A 27696-nucleotide genomic window follows, 5' to 3' on the forward strand; every position below is an offset into this window, starting at 1 on the left:
TATTGTGCCAGTTATATTATCGTATCCGTTGATAATAGAAATGGTCTGTCTGACCATTTGGAGGACAACGGTGGTGAAATACGGCAAACTATCGTTAACCAAGGCAGAGTGCAGTGATAATATATAGGTATAAATCATTTCTTTGTCTGTGAAGCAAACAAATGGTCTCTACTTTACGTGCCAACTTTGTTTGAAATAGATTACTGAGTTGTTCTTTATAAAAATTATATAAGTTAACTGATATACTTATCGTTAGGCTTATTTTCCTTATAATTTAAGACTACATATAGATTTAGTGTTAACTTAAATTAATTTAAAAATAATTATTAACGTGACATATAAAATTATATTTCAATATATGTATATATGTATAAAATAAATGTTAAATGTGACAAAAAATTCTATCGTTTCTTAAAGAAAAGACGAATTGCAGCACGAGTGCTGCAATTTTTGTTCTAATAGGTTTACACAAAATAAAAAATTACGAACCGATGTTATATTCATGAAATACGCATTTCATGTTTTTGCATAATAAATTAATATGTTTTTCCTGTTTATGGAAGAAACAACGTTTATCGGAAAAGTACCGAGAATGTTTTATTTATAAGCTACGGTTACATGTTTACGGAATACAAATAAAGGCATACGTCCCATTTTTCAGTTCCACCTCCATTAACTAAGTCGGGTGACAACAGGCATGTAGGTATAGACTTAATGAAACGATTATCATCACCGACACTTCCAGTTGCGGTCTGGCTACCAGAAGGGAATTACTAGCGATAAGAAATACGTTGCGCAAGAGAAACTAAAAGAACTTATAAATAATTGCATTTATACATAGGTTTCAAAATTGCAGTGTTACAATGTTCACTCATCTCAGCTATCCTAAAATAAAATATATGTGTAAAATTTCTTTAACCGCAATCGATATCTGAGTTCGTTAAAGATAAAACTTACATATAGTGAAGTGAGAATTAGTGCGTGTTCATAAATACAGCGTCATATTTTAATCGTCGTATACTGAAACAATAAGTGGAGATTACGAAAGTATTAAGATTTTCTTTGTATTTGAATAATCTGTTAAATATATTCGTCTATCTTATTTATATGTATTTTAATATATTTATAAATTAATTTGAAACTTACGTCATATTTATTTAAATACAATAAAGTCCGAATTCGGTGGAATATAATGCGGAAAATAGAGAAAAATATTATATAATTAGATGTAACTAGTGACGTATATGGAGAAGGTTATCATTTATCAACGCTTTCGTATCCTGCAGTCAGTTCCGAGGTTACTCATTTGTGTATTCAGTTGCAACTGCAGCATGTAATAGCACTTCCAATATTCTTGTCGCTATAGACACGAATTTATATCAAATGTATAAAGTTTCGCGTTTCACATAAATCTTACGACGTGCAAAAACATTGCGTAATAACTGTCACTTATAAGAAAAGACTGGTCGGTAATGCTTGCCGCTAAATTACGACAAATTTCTTCGAATATAAAAATCTTGAGTCCATGCTCAGAATAAAAATAAAACTTTAAAACTCTCGGTAAATCGGTATAAAAACGTATGCAGATATATATAACCTGAATTGCTATTATAAATACGAACAAATACAGAAACGTATCAATGATGACTGGCGTTTAGTATGCCATGGCAAGCCGTTTCTACATTACGCGGATTGAACTTATGGGAAACACGACGACAAAGGCAGTCGTAACTGGAGATTGATCGAACGCGCTATACGGCACGTGGTCACTCGTAGCGTGGCAAAGTTCACCGGTGTGAATGGTGCGATGCGGGAAACTTGAGAATTGGACACGGGGCGACGGTGATCGTGTGGAACCAACGCATAATACGTGGAGTACCCGCGTTTTCAACGACGATCATGAGCTATAATGTGACGCCGCTGAAGAAGCACGCGGAAATCACTTACCGCGTGAAATGCGTCGCGGTAGAGAACGAACGGGTGTTCGGCGATGTCTACGTCACCCAGCAGACGCAGAATCTCGTTAACCGACCGGAGGGCTATCCTTTTCCGCCAGAATGCAGGAGGCAAAAGCGCAACCTGATACAGCAGACTCTGAACGGACCAGATTTTATGGAGCTGAACAAACGATTGACTGGAAGTGCCGGTGTCGCGAGCTCGCGCTGGCAAAAACGTTCCAAGTCGATGGGAGATCAGCCGAACGTAATCACGTTTAATTATAAGAATGCCGGGAACCATAATGCGGGAACCATCAAGAAACCTAAGGTAAACGTTCGCATAAAATGGAATTCAAGATTAATCAATCTCCACCAAGAAGATTTGCCAGTTAATGATATAAAAAAATATGAATAGTATATGAATGAAGTCTACTTATTCCATTTAATAACATCGATTTAAGATATTAGCCTGTGAAGTCGTAAAAGTTAGAATATGTGTCAGTTCGGAATTGATCAGTCTTCTTTAGATAAAAAGTTTCTCCGAGTTTATCTGTTAGTAAAATACATGTTGAGAGCAACACACATTTGAAGATTACATCTTAATCGAATACTTTCTTTAATTTGCTTTCTACGAACTCGTTTCGCGATACGTGGGCGGTAATGTCAGATGCTACGAGTATAGATGCTAAAAAGATATACTTATAATGAAACTTAGTAATTCTATCAAACAATAGTAGAAGTAATCATCGTCGAAATGATACTAGATAGAATAAACTATGTATAATTTTCTTTTCCACATTTTCCATAATTTAGTTATATATGTTCAATATCACTTTAAATCAGTCTCCTCACATTATTTATCTAGAAAAAAAAAACAACATTCTAAACTGTTGCTTAACAAATGCATTTTAGATATATCCGCCACCCCTGCGCTATTTTCCGCTGCAGAAAGAAATCGTGATTACCTCGTTGGTGGATCAACTGTTGCTAGATATTTACGGTATACCGATGGGTGACAGGAGACGCTCGGAAAGCGATTCTACGGCATCGTCCTTGAAAACGTGGCCGCAACATCAATATCTGCAGAAAACTCGTTTGCTTTTGAAAAGTAAGACAATTCGATATAAGCCGGATGCATAAGCGTCGTGGAAAAATAGTCGTATGAAAGCTCATATCCATCTCGACGATTGAAAGCGCCGGTAATAAGTAACGATCTATTATTGTGAGCTACGTAAACATGGAAATTGAATAAATGTTCCTTTACAATAAAATTAAGATACCTATATATAATATGCTAAAAAACAAGCTATAAATATTATATATTTTCAATCTGAACCACTTTAATTTTATATAAGAAATAAATTTATATAAGAAATACATAGCACTTGAACTTTTAAACTACAAAAAATTTTGCTGCTGTTTATATAGCTTTTGTAAATAACAAGAAAGATTTGATGAGTTTCTCTTATGCAATCGTCGATAAATTGCTTTGATAATATTTAAAAAATCGCTGAATCTATATTCAGCAATGGAACTGTAAGTCTTTCAGAACATCTCTTTATTATGTACATATATTTCAGAATAATAAAAGCGGCAATTTCGTCTTTTAATTTTTTATCTGCGTGCGATTGGAGGAGCCTTCACTTGACATTATAATATAAAAAATTATTACTGCATATTTACCATAAAAAAACCATAAAAAAGATAGCGGATCGATCTGATTTCAATTGAATTAGTTCTCTCCCCCTCTCTCTCTCTCTCTCTCTATGTGCGGTAGTTTCTTCCTAACATACAATGAAGTTTCTATAGTAAAATGATATTCTTTTAGATAATATGTATGTTACAATAATAAAAGAAAATGTTCGATACGTATACGATTATCAACGTCGACGAATTAATGCGCGGAAAAATGAAAAAAGAGCGAAATGGTTTATACGCATTTCTCCTTTCCTGTTCTCTTCTAATAACGCCATTATTATTCTGCGGATCATCGACGTTCGTGCAAATTTCTTTCAAAGATTCCTCGATACCGCACAACTCTTGACTTTATGAATAATGCAATGACTCGCAACCGGTTGCCGCGATATAACGTGCACGTGCATCATTTGATGTGTTTGCAATATGCGCGCCTTTGTGCTTTTTCGCGCTTTTAGGATTTTCCAGGAATTAACCACGTTTTAACGAAATGAAACAGTGACGAGAAGAACGAAGGTTTACGTATGTTCTTTGCGATTATACGAAACAAAAACTAACGTAAACAAGAATGTTATTAAATTCCTCTTAAAATTATACATTTTTAACCATTTAACGCTTATTTTACGCCGATATATAGATATATAAATATTAATTATCTATATTATATTATATTATATGTTAGTAACTAAAAAACACACAAAAATAATACTTAGATAATATTTAATTAAAAAAAATTGTTGAAGGTCAATATTTTACACAGGAAAGGATGAACTGCAGATCCTACTTATGACTCTACACGACCACATCATTCACACAGGGGGACTGCTTATCCGCCAGCTGCGTCGAAAGGATTACCTCGCTGCCAAATGTGATAAACAGTGCGATATTATCACGGCCTATCTACAAGCACACAGCGCGAAGAGAAGTGAGTAAACCCTTCGCTTTAAATACTTTCGCGTTAATGCCTCGTCTTTTGAAATATATTTAGAATCAATGCATGCGCAAAGTTTAGTGTACGCACTTAAGTTTCGCAATATAATTCATTTGTAATATATTTCATTGCATATAAGACTAAAAAATAATTCAAATAATTTATCAATAATGCTAATCTTTAATTTATCTGATCCACTACTACTCAATATTCATCAAGAATTAATATGTGAACGAAAGAAAGCATACACAAAACGCTACTTTATATAATTATTTTTAATTTTTATATAAAATATTTTAATTGTGTCAAAGAGAAAATTATTTGCTTATTTTCTTCTTCTTCTTCTTTTGAGACTGTCAGATAATATAGCATTTATTAAGACTGGAAAGATAGCACTTAAAGATACTACCTGCGATTAAAAATTTATGGAATAAAGTAAATGATTGTTCCGGGAAAAGGAGCTTATCTCCTATGCTGGGTATATCCCATGAAAACTGTTAAAATATGTAAAAACATTGCTGTAAAGTGTTTTGTATGCTTCTTGAACCGTTCCATCCTAAAACTACAATTTTTATAGTACATTCCGGAAAATATGCTGAGATGTCTAATGAATATTCAACAAAATTTTGCAGATTAGAATGATATAGTATTGAGTGCCGTTCACATGATTCTACATTCTCGAATTTTTTATTTGTTTAGATATAATAAATAATCATGCATTTAAATAATTGCACATTAAAATGAGAAATACATTCAATTGCCATGAAAGAAAGATAATTACCTTAAATTACTCTTTTAGTTTCAAAATTACGTATTCTAACGATTTCTTCGTAAGTTTCACTATATAGAAATGTAACTTCAGATCTCAAGAGATCAAAGAGATTTAGGTATACTCCTTCTGTTCACTTTTCTCTTCAGAGTATAAGTACGAAGTTCTCTCTCAAAGAACAACAATTAATTTTAGAATTTTTCAAGTGTGTGACTCTTATTAAAAATTTTAATTTAGGCTTAAGAGACGCGATTAAAAATAGTATTATTTATTTTGTACTGTAGATACAAACTTACATAGATCGAGAGCTAAATTGAAACGTTTGTTATATGTGCGTTTGTTATATGTTTTTATCTGACATTTCTGTTATTACACCGTTTTTTCTCATTACCATTGTAACAGAATACGTGACAGAAATTCTTGAGCGCGTTTCGCGGCTTCATAGTATTGTATTATAATTTATATCTCTGCAGCGACGAATATCGTGCAATGAATTTGAGCTAGAAACTCGATGTAGTATACCGATCAAACTGTCAAGATAGTTCTCGAGAGAGCTATCTGAGTGTCGCGAAGAAATCGTGGCGTCATCAAGTTGCCGTGGTCGCGAAGAAACGAGCTTTCGTATGCGGCGATGCGGTGATCAATAATTAGACTTTGCCGCGAGAGAGGCACGCATGCTCCGCGTACGATACCGTGGGCCAAGTTCCGACGTGGCGTCATTGATAAAGTTTTGATACTGTTGCGCGTCCGCCGCCGGCCGGATATACGCACAACTTTCCTCATTCGTCCTAGCGAATTACCGGCGTTTAGCCGGTACGAGGAATTCGAGGAAATTCCACAATGAAGAGTATGCGCGAGAAGAAACGACTTATACTTTAGCCGCAAAGGAGCAATTTTGTCGTCGGACTTTTCTCTCGCGAAAGACTTCGCGTTGGCACATTCTGCTGCTTCCAAAGACATGCATTTAGCGATGAAGACAACTCAGTTTGGCGATCGCAAACTGTTCTATATAGAAATAACGCACCAATTTTTAGATCCGATTTAGTTTTATTTTGTCGATTAAATAGCATTTTATTGATGATAAATTTTCTTAAATCAAATTTATCGTAAAGATACATAGTTTTTTTTCTTGAATTTCGTTTTTTTCATATGGTTTTATTCTTGTAAAAAAGAGAAAATAGAAATGCACAAGTCAACTGGCGGCAGTGTGGTCTAGTGGTAGAGTGCCAGACTCGTAATCTGAGGAACCAGGTTCGAGTCCACTAGAGCCATGTAAAGATGGAATGTTTTTCCGAAAGCTGCGCCCTCCGTGCAAGATAGGCTCTTGTGCGGAGCAAACTGGAAGGGGCTCCGTCTTTCGGAAAGAAACGTTAAGCCGTTGGTCCAAGGGTTAAGTGAGAGGAGAAGGGTAGTATTGGATGAGAATTAAATAAAGGGTTGGGAACGTCCCTACAAAACGCCTTGCAACCCTGAGGGGAGTCAATAAACGTATTTATCTTTTTTTTTTTAGAAATGCACAAGTCATATACCATTTCACGAATTTGTATGTACTTGACAAATCGTTTTTATCTTTCCTACAGTTTCCTCCGATTGTTCTGCCGCTTGTAATTTATTGATCTCGCGTATTTTTGAACGACCTATCATTTTTACGCTGGATAAGACGAATTCGATATCTCGGGCCAACGCGCAAATATTACCTATGAACTTTCCGTGCCATTAACCCAGCAACGCTAAAAGCTCAACGACCGTCCTCATACAGAATAAACACGTAATGAACTACGCGATGTGGAAACTCCCTGATGATCGAAACGATTATTATGAATTGTCTGAATCGCGTTTCCATAATGCAACGCTTATAACGGTAGATTGTAGGCAATTGGTCATGAATATTTAAATAAGAAGTTTTATGCATGACGTACATTAGTAAAAAAACTGTAAATGTATATTAAATGTATAGAAAAATTAAAAATGGTTAACTTGGTAATACAAATCTAAAAAAAAAAACGATATTATCTTATATATCTTTTTTTTAAAGAAAATTTTATTTTCAATAAAATGGCAATTAAAATTAATACTTATTTAATTATAATTCCTTTTATCTTTTACTTCACAAAGATTCTGCTGTTTTTTTTTAATTAGCAAAGAATTTGGAATAAAACACCTGGTTCTTTCGTTTCGTCAGCTGTATTTATACACATATTGCGTATGAAATACGAGACAATTTTCTACAGATATCACTCTATTATTCCATTATAATGAAAAATTACAGTCTCAAGTGTGTGCGAAGCTATACTCACTCAGCAGTAAGCCGCAATTCAGTCTTACTAATAAACAGGAGTTTGGCATGCCACACGGATCGAACTTAATCAAATTGCATTGAATCAGCGAGTGCACCGTTTCGTCGATACTAACATGTTGTCGATTTAGAATTCGCACATCGTATTTGATATTATCAGTCATGAAATATAATTATTATGCTACAGATAATAAATATAAAATATTATTTACTCTAATCCAAAAATACAGACATCACGTTTACGACGTAAAGAAATTTATTACTAAGGAATATTTATATCAAAACATGCATTTAAATATTTTTGGTCGTTTATGCATTTTTATTATCTGGACAACTACGTTAGACAAATGTGTTTAAAGTTCTAGCTATAATTAAACGATTCAGCAGATACACACATATCCGTCAGAGCTTCGATTTCTCGTAACGGTGTTAACTATTTCGAGTGACCCATAAAGCGGTAAAATCAATGACGATATCAATCCTAAATTTGTGAATTTATTTACCGATCAACTGTCTCGTTCCCAACAATAAACTCTGCCGAGAATTCTAAATACAAGAAGTATAAATGAATATATATTGCAAATTCTATGTGATGTATAAATTCCTTTTATAGTTAATCGCATGCTCAATATATTTTTGCCGTATTCCGATATTTACTGTCAGCAACTGTCAGTACTGAAAATCTATAGTATACGTGACGTAAAATATAAAAAAAATATAGATTCTCACAGTACTGACAGTGAATATCGGAATGCAGCCTTTTCATGAATTTTATAATAATAGTTAGCTTTGTCATATTGAGATTGGGGATTATGATCCCCAATGTATTTCACACTTTTTAATTGTCACACGTGGCGTTACATTTTGAGAAATAATCTCTCCCGCAAAGATGAGTGATTTTGCATATGTATAAGCGAGGACATATATAATGAAGTTTCTATAATAATATGAAATTTTCAAGGTTTAATCTTCATGTTCGCTTCATATATTAATCCCTTCTCGTACGGGATTACACATTAGATAAAGTCGCGTCACGCTGTTCCACTTAATCGAGGTCTGTAGCCATTAATCTTCTCACGAATGAACTATTCAGTGTAATAAAAATTTAATAGCCCGTAGTCCACCATATCGTATGCCGATATTTACTACGTTTAGATACCAAAGATTAATTTTTTACTTAAAGTAAGGCTCTTCGAGGCTTGAAGAATTTCAGTGCATCAGACATTCAAACTGTCCAAATTGACAACATTATATTTTAACGTATAAAAACCATAATATATAGATGTTTATTATTTGACATGTTATCAATTATCGATTACCGATAACGCCAAGAACAAAAAGATTAATAAATTATTTACAAGAAATATTTTTCTAGTATAAATATTAGTAAGTAAAGATATTGCACGTGTGATTTTGCAAACTCCTACGCACGCTTGAACCCCAATTCGACTTAATCGGATTTAACAATTTGGTATTTACATGTTACAACATCACGTTACAACATCATACGTTAATCCGACAACTTACGTAATTTCCATGTAAGTACGCATAGGATGGTTATGAAAAGTAATCCCACGTGATATGAAAAAAAAAGTATTTTAAACAGCAATTTTAAAATGTCAAAAGCTCGCCTTATAGTCGCCTCATAGTCGCCTTGCATTCATGCATTTAAAAAGAGAAGTCTGATTTTCTCGACAAGTTTTTTAGGATATATCGAGATACCTAAATTGTAGAGAAACAATTTCGGGCATACTCTTTCTGAAACGATCAAATGGACGGGGATGAAACGATGCGAAGAGGGTAGCTATGTGTATCGAGCGCATGCGTTGTGACGGGAGTGGCAGCACGTAGAATCGCTACGGCCGCCACGGGGTTGAAAACGACGACTCGTGGAAAAACGACGGTAGTGCCTACTGCAGGATTCCACGAGGAGGCAGCCGCCCCTCGTGGCGACCTCCTCGCCGTCGTTACGTTGTGGGGTTTTGCGCGCGCGCAAGCTACCCTATCCGTTATCGTTCAGCTGACTCGGCGCATTCGTCGTACGAAGACGCTCCTACGGACAGCTGTCGACGTCGACGCCGCGAAATTTCCGGGCAATCCGGAGCAATGTCGGGAGTGTGATCTCATCCACCTACGCGAAGTGTACGTCTCCGCGTTTCCGGGTGATTCCGCAAAGTCGTGCCGCGCGACGAATATGCATGTCGAGGTCGTTCGCTCGTGATGCATCCGTGCTTGACGGTACGTGCACTGATGTGCATTGATGTGTCGTGCTGCATAATCAACGACGACGACGACGACAACGATTGTCCGATAGCGCGCTGTCGAGTCTCGTGGTAAAGATGGTACGATCCGACGACACGCTAATCTCGTTCTGTCGAAGTGTTAAAGTACTGCGTTTGTTTAATACCGTCTCTCTCGAGTAAGTATGACTTTCGACTGGTCGTCGATGGTCCAAATTGCGATTGGTAAACGGCGGTGAAGTACACGTTTAAATCTCAGTCGTTTCACGAACGCGTGCGTTTAATGGGAAAAAATGAGCGCCGCGTATTGGGTCCATCTCCTTTGATATAAAACGACAAGACTCTGTTTGCGTGATTTCTAGAACAATCTATATTCAGGCTCTAAAGAGACAAAGGAAAAATAATGGTAAAAAAGGGATAGAGTAGCGTAGCTAAAGGGCAAACAAGTCGCATAACATATTCGATTAAAATTAAATTTTATTCGGCAAGAGTAAACAATAATTTCTACGTTTTGTATTTTTTTTATAAAACCTAAAATTAATATAGAAAACACTATAATAGCATTTTTAATTTTTTAATATCTGTAAATCATCCTTTTCTGCAATAAAAGTATATGTGCGTGTTATCGAATTGAAATTAGCATGCCGGTTTATTTCATTTAAAAGCCATATTGATTTCCTTTCAATGTCAATTTACTTCATATATTTTTATAGAAATATTGAATCATATTTTGATGGATATAAAGCATTCGTGAAATATAAATTGATTGACATGAGTCTTTAGCATCTTATTAAGAAAACATCAGGGAGTCGAAATTACCGAAAATCGTATCAATGTGCGTCTTTTCGGACTTCTGAAGGCAAATTATGCAGGTAAACATTCCTCAAGGTTCGCCGCTCGCGTTTCGATAATAGTCTAAAAGATTGGTTATAAAATAACCATAAAGAATAATTAATCGTCATAATTCATACTGTTCCATTTATACTCGGCTTTGGCAAATTGTAAAAGATTCGATTCTAATTGCTGGATTTATCGGTTTAATATCCATTTTTAAGCCATATCAAAGCGGAAGCCACAACGTGTAAAATCGAGGTTACGACAACCGTGACTGATTTAAGATACCTATGCTTCTTACTCTTTCACTTATGTATGCACGCACAAGCGGTTCGCATCGAGAGTAAAATCGCGAATCTGATAAAAAGCCTATATAACATTTGAGTTTCCTTAATTCACAAATTCTTTCTGTTTTTAACTTAATTCTAGTCTTTCACAATATTTGACAATACTTAAAACTCATCTAACAGTCTGGCGCGGTGCTTGATTGAAAAGGAATGATTGCGTAGATGGTATAAATACAACTTTAAATGGAAAAGAACGATAAGTTAAGTGCCGCATGCATCTTCTTAATTGCATTGTAACCAGTCGCGATCGGATTAACTGCTCGAGCATTTTATCGGTTTCATCAGCCGCTGGTGAAGTCAAAATCGATTTTGTTATCAGCTTGGCCATTCTTATCAGTGGTTATCTGCATTTTACCGCGAACAAGAACGGGGGTTTTATTACATGGACCAACGAAAACGTTAATTAGCGTGTATTAAATTATATACTGTAAGTGTAATGCACACAATGTAATTAACAAATAGTACTCGATGCTCTAAATAATGAGATCCTATAAAGCAACCTTTCACAATCCATAGACACATATATATTACACGTGTATTGCAGTGCGTGGATATCTACATTGTGGTACTTGTAACAGGTGGTACAGCTATACATATGACGCGGAAAGAACAAAGAGGAATGTTTTGCTGGATCTCTAATGAATTAAATGTTATTTGATACAAGTTAGAAAAAAGACACACACACTCTTATGCTCAATTAATACTATATACTTAATATAATGTGTTTTATAGTGTTTTCGCATTATTACCAAATTTATATCAGATTGCAACGCTCTTTATGATTAATAAATTTAAGAAATATATATTATAAACTCACGTTAATGCTTTGTCTAAATACAGTCACGATAGTTTCGCACGTGCAAAAGCTTAGCACATTAAGTCAACGGATCGACCGACTTTTCAGAGTCACAGTAAAAACATCGTGTATTCGAGAGGAACAACGCGATTCGTTGCGAATAAAAAGAATATCACAAGAATAAACCGAGGAACGGCTGATCATGAATCACGAGAACGGGTGAGAGCGGCGTACGCGCGACATAATAAAAGACGTGAGAGATGAAAGCGAAACGATGAAGAAGAGAGAGTGGCGCTTCTAATTGGAGGATGAACGGATTTTTCAACTCCCTCAAAAACCTCGCGTCCGGTGCTACCGGCTCTGCCCCGAGATACGAAGAGCTGGAAGGTGAAACGACATTTTCTGTAAATCTATCTCGCATGCTAATGTCCTCTCTCGTGTGTCGCACGTCGCACGTCGCACGCGCACAGCGTAATCAGCAATGTAAAACCACATACATATACACACATGCAGACTACGTGTGAGCTAAATGCTCGTAAATTAAATTCTGTTAAATACTGCTGCAGGGGAGCATAGACTACGGCACATCTAAGTGTTGCAACGTTAACTTAATGCAAGTTCAGAGTATCATATAGCTCAAGCATGCTTTGTTTTCAGCCACTGAAGACGATATAGTTAAACGTTTTTATTTCCAAGTATGAAATAAAGTGTAAAGTATAATTAAATGAGCATGTACTTTGTTGCCATTAAGGTGGAAGGGATGATATCTAAGGAATGATAATTTCATGTAAGGTTTTGATAAAATATGGCTGGATAGTAATGTCGCACTTCGTAAACGAGTATTCTCGTCGTTAAGACACTTAAGTACTTAATGTAGTTAAAGCCATACCTTTATTAGAGATTAAATTTAAGTGTAAGTAAAATATTATTTTTCTAAATTTATGTAAAGTTAAGATTTCGTATGTGTATGATTTGTTTGCAAAATTGTCGAATTAAACTATAACGAATCCATTTACCACGATTTTCACAAAACGCAGTAACTCGTATTTAAAGTTAGAGTGCTCCACGTTTGCTAACACCAGAATATCCATAAAATTTAATGTATAACATGTTTGGTTTGTAGCTAACTCGACGAGCATTGTATTGCTATGCTATTCGTCGTAGCAATAAAAATTTATAGCGCTGTGGCTACCCTTATATATAATTAGTAAGCCACTTGAAATATAAATTGCAAGCGCCGTATTGAATCGGTCTTGTAACAAAAATATTGAGAAAAATTTTAATATTTTAACGTAAAAAAGAGCGCCTGTGTTTATTTTACTGCAACGTACAGCAAATAATTTGTTTGCTATTTCGTTCAAATTCTAGAAAAATATAAATATGGTAAAACAAAGACAATAAACAATGTAAAATGTAACGCACACGTGGCAATCCTAACGAAATACGTTCGGTTCATACAATAACAATACAAAACAAAATACAAATTGTTATAAAAGCAGAAATAATATCGATTTCACACATCAGAGCGCAAGGCTGGCGGTGTTTATTCAGCCATTAAGAGAATACCATCGTGATCATACTCGTTCATTGGCAGATACTGTGAGGTGACAATAAGCAAAATTGCTGTTGTTTCCATGCGATTCGTTCGCATGGAAATTGAATATTTTCAATGCATGTTTCATTGGCAAGTGCGGCTTAACGTGCGACATAAACGCGTGGATGATTGTTTATTATCTTAAGAATTTCTGCAGGATTATTTCTACTCAAACTAGCAATTTTTCAGCCGAGGTTGTCATAGAAACGATCACGCAACGCCCCTTCTAAATGTTAAAGGCGAGCTTGCTTCACTTCGCGATGTTCTCAGTCACTTGTATCGAATTGAACAGGATGGTAGTGGCTATTGCAATTTCGAGTAAAATATTCAAATTATCGATTCGCTAAAATATTCACGCATTTATGTCAATAAAGTTTTCTTGACTATTGGTTCGATTGAAATAAACATTTATTTTTATTTGCACTATAAGATGATGTAATATTTTTTCTGTGAGTTATATCGTAGACGATGTAATGCAAAACTGCAGTTTATGAAGTGTTGTCTTGTTAGTTAGTCGTGTGAGTGTATTTTAACGGTAGATTATTATGTAGTAAAGTGTTTGATGGGTTTTCTTCTAAATTTCAGTCGAAGATACAAAAATGAGGTTCAGTTTGACTCCGCAACCGGGGGAAAGTGGTTTCATACAATGGTTAGACGCGATGAAAATGGTTGCCAAATTACAAGGAGGTATACCACCGGAATTTCGAAAAAGAGTGAGTGTTCTACGATTTACTTTTAGATGGATTGCTCATAAAAATGCACAGCATAGAAAGTATAAAAAATTCAAAGAATTCAAGTTAGAAGTATATAAGGAATGAACTTTGATATTCTTCAATAGTTGTGGCTAACGTTGGCGGAACGTCATCTGGAACAACGCGGCGTAGACTGGAAGCAGGCTGAGAAGGTCTGTTTCAACGAGTGGAGTAATCCTGACGACGAAGAACTCGGCATACAAATCGTGAAAGTAGGTGTCTACAATACTATTCAGCCGTTCTAATAATCCGCATAACAAACTTTGACGTAAATAGTTATATCTGTATGAAAAGAAGTCTTCTTTGTCGCAATGTTTTAATAAACGTTAACATTCATTAACGTTATATTAAATAAATATTAAATAATGTTTCTATCTTCTATATCTTTGTGATATCTTTTGGTGAGGGAATTCCTCTAAAAGATTGCTTAAAGTTATTCAAATACTCTAGAAGCTCTGGTAAACAATATGCTTTTCTTGTACACTTTGATGATACCGTCTGCGCGAAATGTTCAGTTTGTTGAGTTATCTCTAAAATGAAAGGCGACCCGGTTAATTTCGCGAGAACATCTCTGGATGCGCAGTTCCGAGCAAGAACATTTAGGAAGATGGTGGTACATTTATTTCAAAGTGCTTTAAAACTCTTGGCACGAAAGCACCGAGTTACAAGTATTACTCTGTAGTACATAAATGTTTCAACTGATTAAAAAGAATAAGTTAAGGAAACTAAAAATAGGAAGCTAAACGTCAGTTACGTAATACGGTTTGGATTAAAGCGAGCATGGTGCATAATTAGAACAAGTTGCCCGTCTAAAAATATCTGCAATCTAATACTTATTTGATCGCGTCAGATTGAGTTATATCAATTTTACATATATTTATAGACTGGCCCTGATTATTATTAATTACGTTCATTTATGCTCGGCTCATTCATCACTATAATGACAAGAAACTAATAATTACTGGTTGCTTTTGTGATTAATGTTCGTCTACGTAGATTATGTTTCAAGATTTTCCGACCGAAATTAACATTTGCCGCTTTTTGATTCTTGTTCAATCGTTTACTAGTTTACTCTTATCAAACGGACGATGTAATATATTAATTATCTATTCATTTGCAAATGTTATGGAAATTTAATGGAAAGCCTAAGATAAATTTTGAATAAGCTCGCTGAAATTACGCCGGTCTGCGTAATTAATTAATTCTGCTGATTCGACAAGGCTCGAAAGCTACCGAAGCAATTTCCAGCTAATTCAGCAACGTAAAAGTTGTTACAATTCGCAGGACCTGCACAGAACAGGCTGCAGCCTGTTTTGCGGTGCTGCTGGCCGGGACAATCAAGCGGTGCTTCGTCGAGTATTACTCGGTTTCGCCCGTTGGAACAAGTCCGTGGGCTACTGTCAGGGGCTGAATGTTCTGGCCGCTCTCGTCCTGCAAGTAATGGACCGCGCGGAATCTTCGGCTGTGAAAGTGATGATATATTTGATAGAGGGTGTTTTACCGGAGGGCTATTTCGCCGATAATCTGCGAGGTCTCTCTGTGGACATGGCGGTGTTTCGAGATCTTTTGCGCTCGAGGTTGCCGAAATTGTCCAAACACCTCGAGGCGCTCCAGACCGATGCGAAGGATAAAGCGACAGGTAAGTCAAGTTGATGAAATAAAAACTTATGGGAGTAAGCGTAAGAAATATAGAGACGTATATAACGATGAGATATTACACTGATATGGCAGGAGATTGAGTTGTATATAGTTTCGCTGAACGAATATCCCCAGTGGGATCAAAATTTAAAACAATTTTATCTTCTTAAAAAGTTTATGTAGCACGTGTGGTGTAACAATAGACTTTCAATTCTTTCATGTAAATATTTTCAAGATACAAGAATTTACAAAAACATCTTTAAATCAAAATAATTAGAACATCGATATTGATTCTGTTTTATAGAAACATCATATATATAAGACATTTGTACTTAAAAAAGATTCGTTAAATTGAAATAAATGAAAGATAGTTTACTTAGTTACAAATATAGTTACAAATAATTTAATTTAATTTAATTCCATCTCTCACTTTTCTTGATTACTATGGATTGTTATGATAGATAATATTACGTCGTTTTTTCAGGAAGTAGCTACGAACCACCGCTCACGAATGTGTTCACCATGCAATGGTTCCTTACACTTTTCTGCCACTGTTTACCGCAGGAAGCAGTGCTACGTGTCTGGGATCTAATATTTCTCGAAGGTGATGAAGTACTCCTGAGAACGGCACTCGCTATTTGGGAAGGCCTCTCAGAGTGAGTTGTAAATTTAAATTAAACTTATTAAAAATATATAACAAAATTATGAATATTATTTCATTAATGATTATATACTACAAATAAAATAATTAATTGTTTCTACAGTCGCATAATGACCGTAACTTCGGCGGACGAGTTCTACAGCATAATGGGAGTTCTCACGAGAGAAATGCTAGAATTCACCGATACAAACAATCTCATAAAGGTTGAGTATAATCGTTCATATAGAATTTGATTAATGATAATGTAACCCAGCCAGAGGACTGTCATTTTAAATTTGTCCTGTTTTTACGATTATATTATATCCATTAGTGCTGGTCTACAATCTTGCTTTAAAAGGTATTTAAGCTCTAAGCCGTAAGAAATTGACCAATCACAATCGAGTATTCTCCTCACATTCCATTGTGATTGGTCAATTTCTTACGGCTTAGAGCTTAAATATCTTTTAAAGCAAGGTTGTAGATCAGCACAATGCATTTGACATTGTAAATAACATAATTTATTTGCGAATTGTTTTGGCAGAACATTGTTAGCATGGGACCCTTGCATGGTGTAACAAGTTTGAGAGAAAAGCATCGATATAACATCACCCCATGGGCGCGTAAGCTAAGTGATGACGATGATAGCGAGACAGAAGAGGATGAAAGATTGGCTGTAGCGGCTGCTATGTTCAGCATGGCCCAACGTATAAAGAAAGGTGATTGTCATTTTTTAACGAATTCCGCGACTACCTCAACAATATTAAAATAAAAAAAATGGCAATATATACTCCATATTCGACATTAACTTTCAATATATAAATATAAATCGCTATAATACTTTACAAATCAAACTAAATTTCGAATATCAATATATTTTAATACGCGTATAATTATAATATAATAATAGATATAATACTATAATATTATATTTTTTACGACTGTATTAAAAGTATCAATTTCTTAGCTATAACTTAACAAACATTTGAATACTTTAAAAGACAGCATGCAAATCAAACTTCTGATGCTCTGCAGATGAATAATAGATACAATTATTGACCGCGTTCAACAGACACAACTGTTGAGTGTCGTCTTATCAACACGCTACGCTGATTTGTTGAGTCTAAAAGCAAGAGCCAATCACGTTCGATTGCTACTGAGCGGTTTGTTCTGCTGAACGCGACCATTATCTTAAATTGCGAATCTGTTTTCCGCGAAAGAAATACAAAAGCTTAAAACATTATTGTCCAATATTTACTCTTTGTTAAAGGAAATGGTAATGTAATCAATTTCAGATCGTATACCTTCGACAATAGGAGCATTACAAGCGATGGCACCTAGTAGTGATCGAGAACGCCTCGCTTTAGATATTAGTACGCTGAAGCAACAATATGCAAAACTACGAGAACGGCAACGGCAAGCGCACATAATACTTTCTGGTAATAATAAATGAGTATAACAAGCATTCTATAATTGCATAGTATAAAAATTAAAGATGCATTTTCTCGAATTTATATTCTAGAAACGATACTCTCAATTCATGATTTCAAAGTATATTTTATTACATTTGTATATAGAATATTTTAATTTATAATATAAATGCATCGTGTAAGTTTGTTAGATCAAATGCAAAAGCATCAAATTGCTATTAAAATATAAATTAATCGTATTAAATGTGATATGCACAATATAATGAATACGTATGCATATTATATTGCAACAAAGGAAATGATGTTTTCTAACAATTTCTCTATTATCAATATTGCTTTAAATTATTAGAAGGTTATCATGTAACGTTGGAATCATATACGAAAATTAGGTTGCACGTTCCTCGTGCATCTTTACGATCAAAAAACGTGCGCGTAGGTTTGATGATACATGTTATAAAAGCTTTATGAGTAGCGATACGTTAGCAGCGATATTTACCGTCTTCTGTTTGCCAGTAAGCTAGCTCATTTTATATTCATGAATGAAACTAAACTCACGTTTGTGTTTACGGCTAGACACTATCGTCATATTCGATCCGGGCGAGAATACACGATAACAACGTCGTAACCTTTCGAGGTATTATGACCTATCACGTAAAAATCACGAGTTGCAAGTCTGCGTGATATGCTTCAATTAGAAATAGCCGCGTCATACACCTTCTTGATAGGTAAATGTGTGTGAAATCTGTATGATTAATAACGTTTAACCGGCATGTGCCGATAAACTCGACACCGTTGGTGAAATTTTCGTATGAGATACGACAAAACTTTCCAGAACTGAAATTAGAAATCAATATGCTAGAAATTTACGAATCATAAGTCATAAGGACAAAGGATGTAACAGTAAAAATAAAAGTTATGTAAATCAACAATATTCAATATTATTATAACATATTAATTTTAGCGTTACGATAAGTGCAACTGTTAAATATTAGAATTATATTATTTTATTATAATATAAATTTATCCATTTATTTGAATAATATAAATTTTATAAAAATACGAAAGAGGAAGGTCTAAACCTTCTATTATAACGTGACAATATTTTTTTATAAATCAATATTTTTAAGAGAAAACGATTGCAAAAATAGAAACAGAAGAACAATAACAAAGATTTTATTTCATATAATAAAGGCACAAAGTGCTTTTTTCGATATTTATAGTTATTGGAGATTGCATGTGTGCGTGTATATAAGGTAAGAATGTTAGGGCTATTTCTCAATCTACTCTGTTTAATAGTAAAACAAGCACTATTCTTATTCTAACTGATTCCTTATGTTCTATAGCCGCGTGCGCGCGACAGACGATGGTATCTGCGCCCACTTCCACAGCCATGAATCATCTGTTAATGGGTAAAAATGCCCTCGTAAGTGGAAAGAATCGACCATTAAGTTTGCCGTCTGCCACTGCCACATCGAAATTACGGCCGGCAGCCCTTCACAGCCCAAAAAATCGCAGAGACAGACAAGGTGTCACGCTTCACTGGAAAGACGCGAAAAGGCCGAAGCAAAGAGCAGGCGACGCTGGTGGTAAGTGCATTTAATCATCAGAAAAAATAATTCAATAAAGAGTAATCTTTACAAATATATGTATATTCAAAAATATTGTGAAGATATTTATAAAAAATTTCTGTTATGAGAATGTTGTAAGAAATATGCAAACTATTTCTTAAAAGTGTACAGAAGGCATTTAAAATGCGAGATATGTACACAAAATAGTACGAACATATAAATAACAAAAAATGTGTATACCTAAGCAATAATTAAAATATAATTTTTCAAAAAAATATACATATATATATGCACAATTACTATTATAAATGCAACGTTATCAATAGCAAAAATGTGTTTTTAGTAAATTAGTGATTTTTTACATACGTACTATTTTTATCTAAATAGTCTTTATAAAAATTTATGGAAATAACAAAATTGCATATATTACAAAATCAATATTGAAAACTGTATTGAACGTACGATATCGTTTTGACCTGCTCATGGCAAGCGTACCAGCAGAGAGTAAGATGGAACTTCCATCTGATGGTAAGACTCACGGGTATGGTAACGCTTATCAATTGCTGAACCTCCAATGCTCCAGAGTAGATACAACCACCTGCTTCACGTTCGATCAGCAAGTACAAGTATTGACGCAGGTGTGGCAGATAGGGTCAACATCCGGTTCTGTCACACCTTCTCGAGCCAAGTCGTCTTTCTATTCGCGCGCGCGAATAATTTCCCTCCCGAGTCAAGATTAATACATAAGTTATAATAGATATATATTATAATATTTTTAGAATTACATCCATTTATCGACTAGCGATTATCATTTGTGATAATATTGCGATATTATTATCTTTGTCTCTCAGATTAATCAGTTTTAGAACTGTGTAGTCAATTTATTGATATTTTCTATTTGATATTATGTTACAGATGCCGACGCCATTGGCACAGCATTTGTACAGTCGCCTCCAGAAACGTCTTCTGTAACGTCACCCAGCCGAAGCACCGCTGACAGTGACAGTGATAGCACGTCGACGGAGCTGTGCGACGAGCCGGATCGCCTGAGTGACGTCGATAGCGAGGAACTTACGTCAGCGTCCGACTCTTACGTCATGGCGACGGACGATGAAAAGCACGCTTACGAGGGTTCGTCGACCTCGGCGAGTACACCTGCGCGCTCGTATATTAAAAGCGAATCGATGGCCGAAGGACCGCAGACGGATACAATTTTCAGAATCGAACGTGACGACAAGTCTCCGCCCTTGTCTGAAATCTCGATCGCCAAGATCACCGATCAAATACGGAGACTCTCGGCAGAAGATGACAATAATACAACAGTCCCTCAAGTACCGAGCGCGCACGACAACGACGAGCTGTCGATTGATGATTGTCCAGTCGAGAGATCGCAGACGAAGGAAACGGAATCGAAGTTGCAGGATTATACGTCGAGTGAAGACGCGCCAAGATCGTCGAAGACTGGGAACAGCTACGATTATTTAAGCCTTAAATCTAATCTCGAGACAACGGATGATATCCTGACGCATAGAACGGATCGACTGAAAGACACAGAAGAGAAAAAAGAAATCGTTCGGACTAGCGATAAAAATAGTACAGGCCTTAAGACGGATATAATGGAACCTACTACGAATATACTACGGGATAGTTCCAGAGAACAAACCAGTATCTCTTTAGATAAGAATTACGATAAATTTATCACGCTTTTAGACACGAATGACAAGCCCTTTGAATCCTCCTTAAGATTTTCCAGCAAGGTTTATTTGGATTCAAAAGGCGATAATGATTCGAGTGACACGGATTTTGTGAATAACAGAGCTTTGAATGTCGCGACAGAATCAGAGCCTTTTTATTCCAAGAGATACGTTGTAGGCCATCTTCCAATTTCCCCGGTAACAATGGATGACAAATTGACGAAATTGTCGCACGAAATATACAATGTCGCGATAAAACCGGAAGATCTGACGAGTCCTGAAGAGACTTTAAAGAAAGACGCATTTAGCGACAAGCAGCTCATGATACAAACGAAATCGTATTCCAATTTGAAGAAAAGCCCGAAATCTCCCGAAAGCACGAGATCATTCAGCTCCGGAGAGACGATGGGTCCCGATTCGAAACCTTCTAGCCTAACAGTGAGTCCGAGAACGCCAGTCAGATTGGATTCCCGTGATTTCACAATGGACAAATCGGCTTGCTCATCCATCAGCTCGGATTCTAAAACTCTCGTTCTCCATTCTGTGGATTCGGATACCGCGCTCGACGATTCGAGGCCGATTACGAAGAAAACGTCTTACGAAAAATCAAGTCCGTCGACCCCGATCAGCACGGACTCTTTAAGAAACAAGTCCGATACGAGCCCGAAATTCGTGATTAGCAGTTCCAGTGATTCGTGCAGCCCGTGCAAAGCTAAGTCTTCCGAGAGATCATTCAGTTCCGATCTGCAGTCGCCCGTAAGTGCCAACTCCATAAGATATACCACGAACTATGGGAAACGAGACCAAGACAACGTGTCGGATTCGCCGATCGATTTGAGCACTGCAACCTCGCCATTTTATCCTATCGCGAATCCTAATCAGAAGACACCTTCGCCGTACGGTGTAGGCAAACAAAGATGCAGTATGGACAGCGCCGATACCTCGCCCGATCCGAAATCGATCAGCTCGAAGGACTCGACCAAGTTCTCGGGATATCAGACGAAATTAGATCCCTCAACAAAGTCAATCGAGAGTAAGGAAAACGAGGGAATCTCCGAGAGAAGTGATTTGTATGTTAGGACGCAATTTGCGTTGAATACAGAACTGAAGGTGAGTTACACACAGAAGAGCAAAGCTGATTTGAACCCTTACGAATCGATCGGCGCCGAGTCCTATCCGAAGAGCGGAGATTTCGCTGATGACAATGCGGACGATCCGCTTTCGGAAAAAGATGTGGTGCCTCAATTGCCGCACGAGAAGCTCGACAAGCACTATCTGAATTACAATTACAGACGTAGAGATCGATCGAAGTTGACTGAGAGGAGCTCGAGCAGTCTGGAAAAAAGATATACCGATTTAAAATCCTTGGCTTTGATAGATGAATTCAGTACGACCATGGCGAAGAAGAGATGCAGCGATATCCTCGAGGATATGAAACACTTGGAAGCAAAGGCTCTTAGCGATGGATCGCCCGAAACTAATATGTTGACGAAAAAATCGAGCGATATCTGGGAGGACATGAAAAACTTGGAGGCAAGACGACAGGATACCTTTAGCAATTCGGCGAGTGGTTTCTCAAAGAGCCGATTAGAAATCCCAGACATAAATATAACAAGTGAGAGTAGGAAATCTTATGTAGTGCGTCCTAAAATCAACATCGACGAGAATAGCGACAGTATATTGAAGAGCATAGCTTGCAATAAAAGTAATAGCGATACCGATGACGGCAGAGAATCGAAAGTAGGTGTGTGGACGAAGGTAAAACCCCGGAAGAAAAGCGACAACGGACGCAGAAATAGCGACCGGGCGTTAAAAATTATTCAAGAGAATTCGGCCATATTGCACAAGATTCTAGCTTGCCAAGCGAAGAAACGTCTACCGGATCTGGAAGAAATATCCAAGGAGATCACCATCAGTCCGATAAATGAAGAAATTTCTAAAATATTCAGTCCGATTCTCGAAAAAATGGGTCTGAATGAGCACGAAATAAACGAGGAGTTGGCACGAATAAATTTTAAGGACTTCGATAATATGAGTGCTACCAGCGTATCAGAATTTGACGCAAAGATCAACGAAGAATTGACAAAACTGTCTCTTATTGACGATACGGAACAAATTGATCATTTAGATGTAGACGAGATCATATCGAACGATTACTTGGACACCCGAGAGGCGCTCATAGATCATAAGATAAACGAGGAACTTTCTAAACTGCTGGCGAACTATGAGGAGGAATCTCCACCGAGTATGATTAACTTAGAGAAAAACTCGTCAAGCCAGAACATAAGTGAGACGGAGGGTCTCGATCTTACCAGCATTTCAACGAACGTATTTTCCTATAAATCCTCTAATGATTCCATTGAGATCAGAAATGACTTGGAACCGACGCACGAAGTTGTAATTCAGCCTGAAAAGTTTCCATTCGCGACGTTGAAATACGAGCAAAACATGTCGCCTAAGAGCGACATAGACATCTACAAGGAACTGGAGAAGCTCGACAAGATCTCATATGTGCAAGTGCTACGAGACACGCGTCTAGAAATACCACCGAAACGATTGTCCCCCATTACGTACATTTCCGATACTTCCACTTATCCGGAAGTACCCACTGCGACGAGATATGTGCCGAAGACAAGCCAGTTTGACACTACGTCGTTGAAGAGTACCTATGAATCTTACAAAAGCTACGACATCCCGGATAGGCTATCGCCACGGGATAGTCCTTACACTGCTTACGACAAACCAGGTGATCTCACGTTCGAGTACACGGAACGGAAATCGAGGATTTCTATCGATCCCTACGACCTGCATTTGAAAAGCTCGATGTTATCGAAAGAATCCCTGGAATTTCGCGTGAGATACGATGAAGAGTTGCCAAGGCCGACCGGCCAGGATAACAGATCGACGGTTTCCTTAAACGTGGGAAGTTCTTACTACGGCAAGGGTAACGACGAAGCAGTTACGCCGACGAAATATATCAGCAATGAAGAAAAATGCATGAATATCGGGGACTATTACAGCGATGCAGAACATCATAAGTACAGTACTTTGTCATCGAAAGACTATTCTCACAGAAGTACAGATTATGACAAGCCCTTAAGTACGTTATCGCACACGATGATGGAATCCGAAACGGATATCAGTTCGTACCTACCGATGAGGCATCGCGACTATAACGTGCTATCACCCAATCGTCAATTCAGAGATGAATACTTTTCTTCTAGTCCAAATCATTACACTCCGAAACTCTCCCCAAATCTGACGGAAGAAACGAGAAGGCCTGCCGTCTCACATCCAGAATCTCCGGTCAAAATAAACGTTGACAAGTATGGAGATTTGACCGATACACCAGGATCAAACTGTTACAAGAAATCGACCCTGAGCCTCGGTAACCTGGAAAACGCGAACAAAGACGACGAAAATGTTGACACCACACCGAGTCCGAAGACGCACTTCAGTCCTTTCCCCGTTAGAAATAATGTTAGGAAACCCAAAGAATTGACGCTGAAGTTAGGTCTGTATTCGCCAAAGAACTCTGACTTCGGCCAAATGAAGAAACCATAGTGCTCAGTAAATTGTCAAAGTGACGAAGCTTTTAATCTACACGGAAATTCGCACAGCTGGTTCACCGCTGCAAAAAGGGATATCTATATTCGCTAGTCAATCGTTTCGATAGATTTCTTATACTTTACGCGAAACGAAGCGTACCCAAATGCATTTCAAAAAGTATGATCGATTTTCAGAATTTTAACAAAGTGGGCCTAAATTGTCGCCTAAACATTCTTAAATCGTTATGCTCGACACTATTAAACAAATTATACAATATAAGCTTAACTTAATAATAAACGTGTAGCTTTAAGGTAATTAGATAAAATAAAGTCGTGTAAATTTTTCAATGCTCGGCCAGGTAAATTATGAGTAAACACTTTTCTTTAAATGGCACGCAAATTTGTTTTGACAGAGGTATACGGGCGTTACGGAAATAACATAAAAATAAATATACAGGCCCCGTTATATCGTAATCGCGATAAGCGCGAAATAATATCTCCATGAACGCAATTAAATTTGGGAATATTGCTGAAATAATACGTCGTGCGTTATTGACGCGATTATGAAATAGCAAATCCGGGCAAAGCAGATTAATGATAAATCCAATCCCCATATTCAGCCGCACGTTTCTCGCTTCCTGTCCTTTATTCCATCATTAAAAGATAATGTGCACTTATTATTCAAATACTCGCATTTATACAGGCTTGTCGCAAAAAAAACATTGGAAGAACACTATAGCACTTGAAACGCTCGCATATTGCAATCGCTACAATTACAATGAAATGCCTTCGATTCCCTCCAATTTTGAACTATGCCAAAATTTCCTACGAGATGACTTCCAAACCGATCGCTATATTCAACTTAGATTAAAATGTAACTAAAGGATTTTATGAAATATCCTTCTCGCATCTTTTTAATTATGCCATACTACTGGTAGTTCTTATTACAAAACAATATATATTTGAAACAAACGATTACCCGTAGTATGAAATTCAAAATTCTTTCAAACAAGAAAACGATATACAAGACATGATGTAAATTTATAAATTGTCTAAATGAAATTTAATTTGTTCGTACGTTTGAAAAATTTAATCATATATGTATTCGTGATAACTCTAAGCGAATTATGCACTACAAATTAGATATAACGAAGATTGTATATAATTTCAAATATTGACTATATGTTACAAATAACTTCAAGGTCATGCAGAATCTTTTTATATAAAATAAAAGTAGTATTTTTAGATGTTTCTAATAAGAAATATTTATAATATCGCAGTATTGAGAATCGGTTTGCTTGGACTGTAACTTAAGTGTGAATAGATAAGAACCTGTTACAGTTAAAATCCTTGCTCACAAATGGCTTCAACTCGATATAAACGAAGTGAATCGCGTTAAGAGATTCGCACGGGATAATTTTCTGTTTTATTGCAACGATTCGGATGTTCCTTATCATGTTAACTAATCCGATTTATAGCCTACTTGACCATAAAATGAATACTTCTATGACTTATAATATGCAAAGAGATCATTGTACTTCATTCCTTGTTACTGCACAATTATCGCATTAACGCACTAAAAATTCAACGCATCTTATTAGTCTATTAGAATATTTCCCCAATCATCTGTGATAGTATAGAGAACGATAACATAATCTTAACAGAAAAGTTTATAATTTAATTATTAATTTAGATATATTCTTCAGTATTAGCTCTAACTTTAACTCTAATTTTAAAATTTAACGAAAAATTTAGTTTGTATATCTTCTACCATATTGCATTAAAAAATAATTTAATGCTAAAATTTTAATTAAAGTTATCGCCAATAACAATTATATATATGTGCGTATTAATTATTCTGATTATTGTATTATCTACAAAAAAATCACATATCTACATAATATTTAAATTTACATTTTACTTGTTAGACTTCTCAGAGATATAATCATATTACAAAAGCTTCTACATTTTCCAATCAACATTCTTTTTTAACATCAATTTTATTCAATCATATTTGTCAATTGCAATATAAGAAAAAATGTAAGAAGATATTGATAAAACAGTTTCAGCATGCACTATAAAATTTATGGAAGTTCTTTTTTACATAACGTTATGCATTTTTTCTGGCAAGATTTTATTTAATTTACTGTCATAAATTATTTCTTTTACGAGAATATCTTTTAATATTAGTTATACTACATTGTACACTTAAACTTGAATGTACGAAAGATATAGTATTCTAACTTCGTTTCGATTACCACATCGTACGATTCGATCAGGAAATCCGAAAGTAGTTTCAGATGCCTGTGAAATATAGAAAGTATCCGCAAAGGTGCTGTATTCGGAAAGAGCAACGGCACGTTTAAATACAAAGCTAGTTTAAATAAGGGAATAGTATTAAATAATATCGAGTAAATTAGTGGATAAAATCTCATCGTTAACACAATTGTTAACGTTACAAGTTGTCAGCATCGCGTTTCGCACTTTTCATCCTGCATGAAAATTAGGTTCACTTTGTTAAACATTTACCTGCGAATAAAACTGCTTGACAATATGTACATTTAATTCAGTTATAAAGTTATTTAAGCTTCTCGAACTTCTGGTATCGATACTTTTCGATATTTACTGGAATATACGTTGCAATATACATATATTATACAAACGAATAGTCTTTTTCTACAGTGTACGGATCAAGACATGGAGATCGGTTGGAACTTGCGATAGATGAATACGCATAGCCTGGAGCAAGGTATCGCGTAGCGCATATGATGAAACGCAAATCCTACGTAATGTCTGGTGGATTTAGAAAAAGAAAGAAATGTATTTCAGGATTAAGGGCGCGTGTGAAATTGTTAAGTAATATTTTGAGAAAATATTGTATATACGTGACAATGCGAGTCACGCCAGATATAAGACTGTATATTTGAAATGCATAAAACGATAAGTCGTTATGGATAAAGAAACTGAATAAATATATTGAGAAAGTGAAA

General features: G+C 36.0%; 1 protein-coding gene across 4 annotated transcripts; it reads left to right on the plus strand.

Annotated features, from left to right (window-relative positions):
• Positions 1 to 760: 760 nt before the first annotated feature.
• On the plus strand, positions 761 to 27696 carry LOC139777734 (uncharacterized). 4 transcript variants are annotated; one of them, XM_071715327.1, is made up of 13 exons: positions 761 to 1047; positions 1631 to 2265; positions 2850 to 3045; positions 4393 to 4557; positions 14025 to 14152; positions 14278 to 14403; positions 15476 to 15830; positions 16314 to 16485; positions 16594 to 16693; positions 17011 to 17185; positions 17762 to 17905; positions 19240 to 19482; positions 20380 to 27696. In XM_071715327.1, the coding sequence occupies exons 2-13, from the start codon at positions 1900 to 1902 to the stop codon at positions 24720 to 24722; spliced, it is 6513 nt and encodes a 2170-aa protein (XP_071571428.1). In that variant the 5' UTR covers positions 761 to 1047; positions 1631 to 1899; the 3' UTR covers positions 24723 to 27696. The 4 variants fall into 4 exon arrangements, with proteins under 4 accessions (XP_071571428.1, XP_071571430.1, XP_071571429.1 ...); XM_071715329.1 differs by lacking the exons at positions 761 to 1047; positions 1631 to 2265; positions 2850 to 3045; positions 4393 to 4557 and adding exons at positions 9493 to 10047; positions 11890 to 12232; XM_071715328.1 differs by lacking the exons at positions 761 to 1047; positions 1631 to 2265; positions 2850 to 3045; positions 4393 to 4557 and adding exons at positions 9493 to 10047; positions 11954 to 12232.

This window comes from Temnothorax nylanderi, unplaced genomic scaffold (assembly GCF_030848795.1).
Source record: "Temnothorax nylanderi isolate EJ_2023f unplaced genomic scaffold, tnyl_v1.0 TNYL_tig0159_pilon, whole genome shotgun sequence".
NCBI lineage: Eukaryota > Metazoa > Arthropoda > Insecta > Hymenoptera > Formicidae > Temnothorax > Temnothorax nylanderi.

Coding starts and splice junctions, on each gene's coding strand:
- LOC139777734 (XM_071715327.1), top strand. CDS start 1,900: ATGAGCTATAATGTGACGCCGCTGAAGAAGCACGCGGAAATCACTTAC. Junction 3,046..4,392: donor AACTCGTTTGCTTTTGAAAA/GTAAGACAATTC, acceptor TATTTTACACAG/GAAAGGATGAACTGCAGATC. Junction 17,186..17,761: donor GGCCCAACGTATAAAGAAAG/GTGATTGTCATT, acceptor AATCAATTTCAG/ATCGTATACCTTCGACAATA.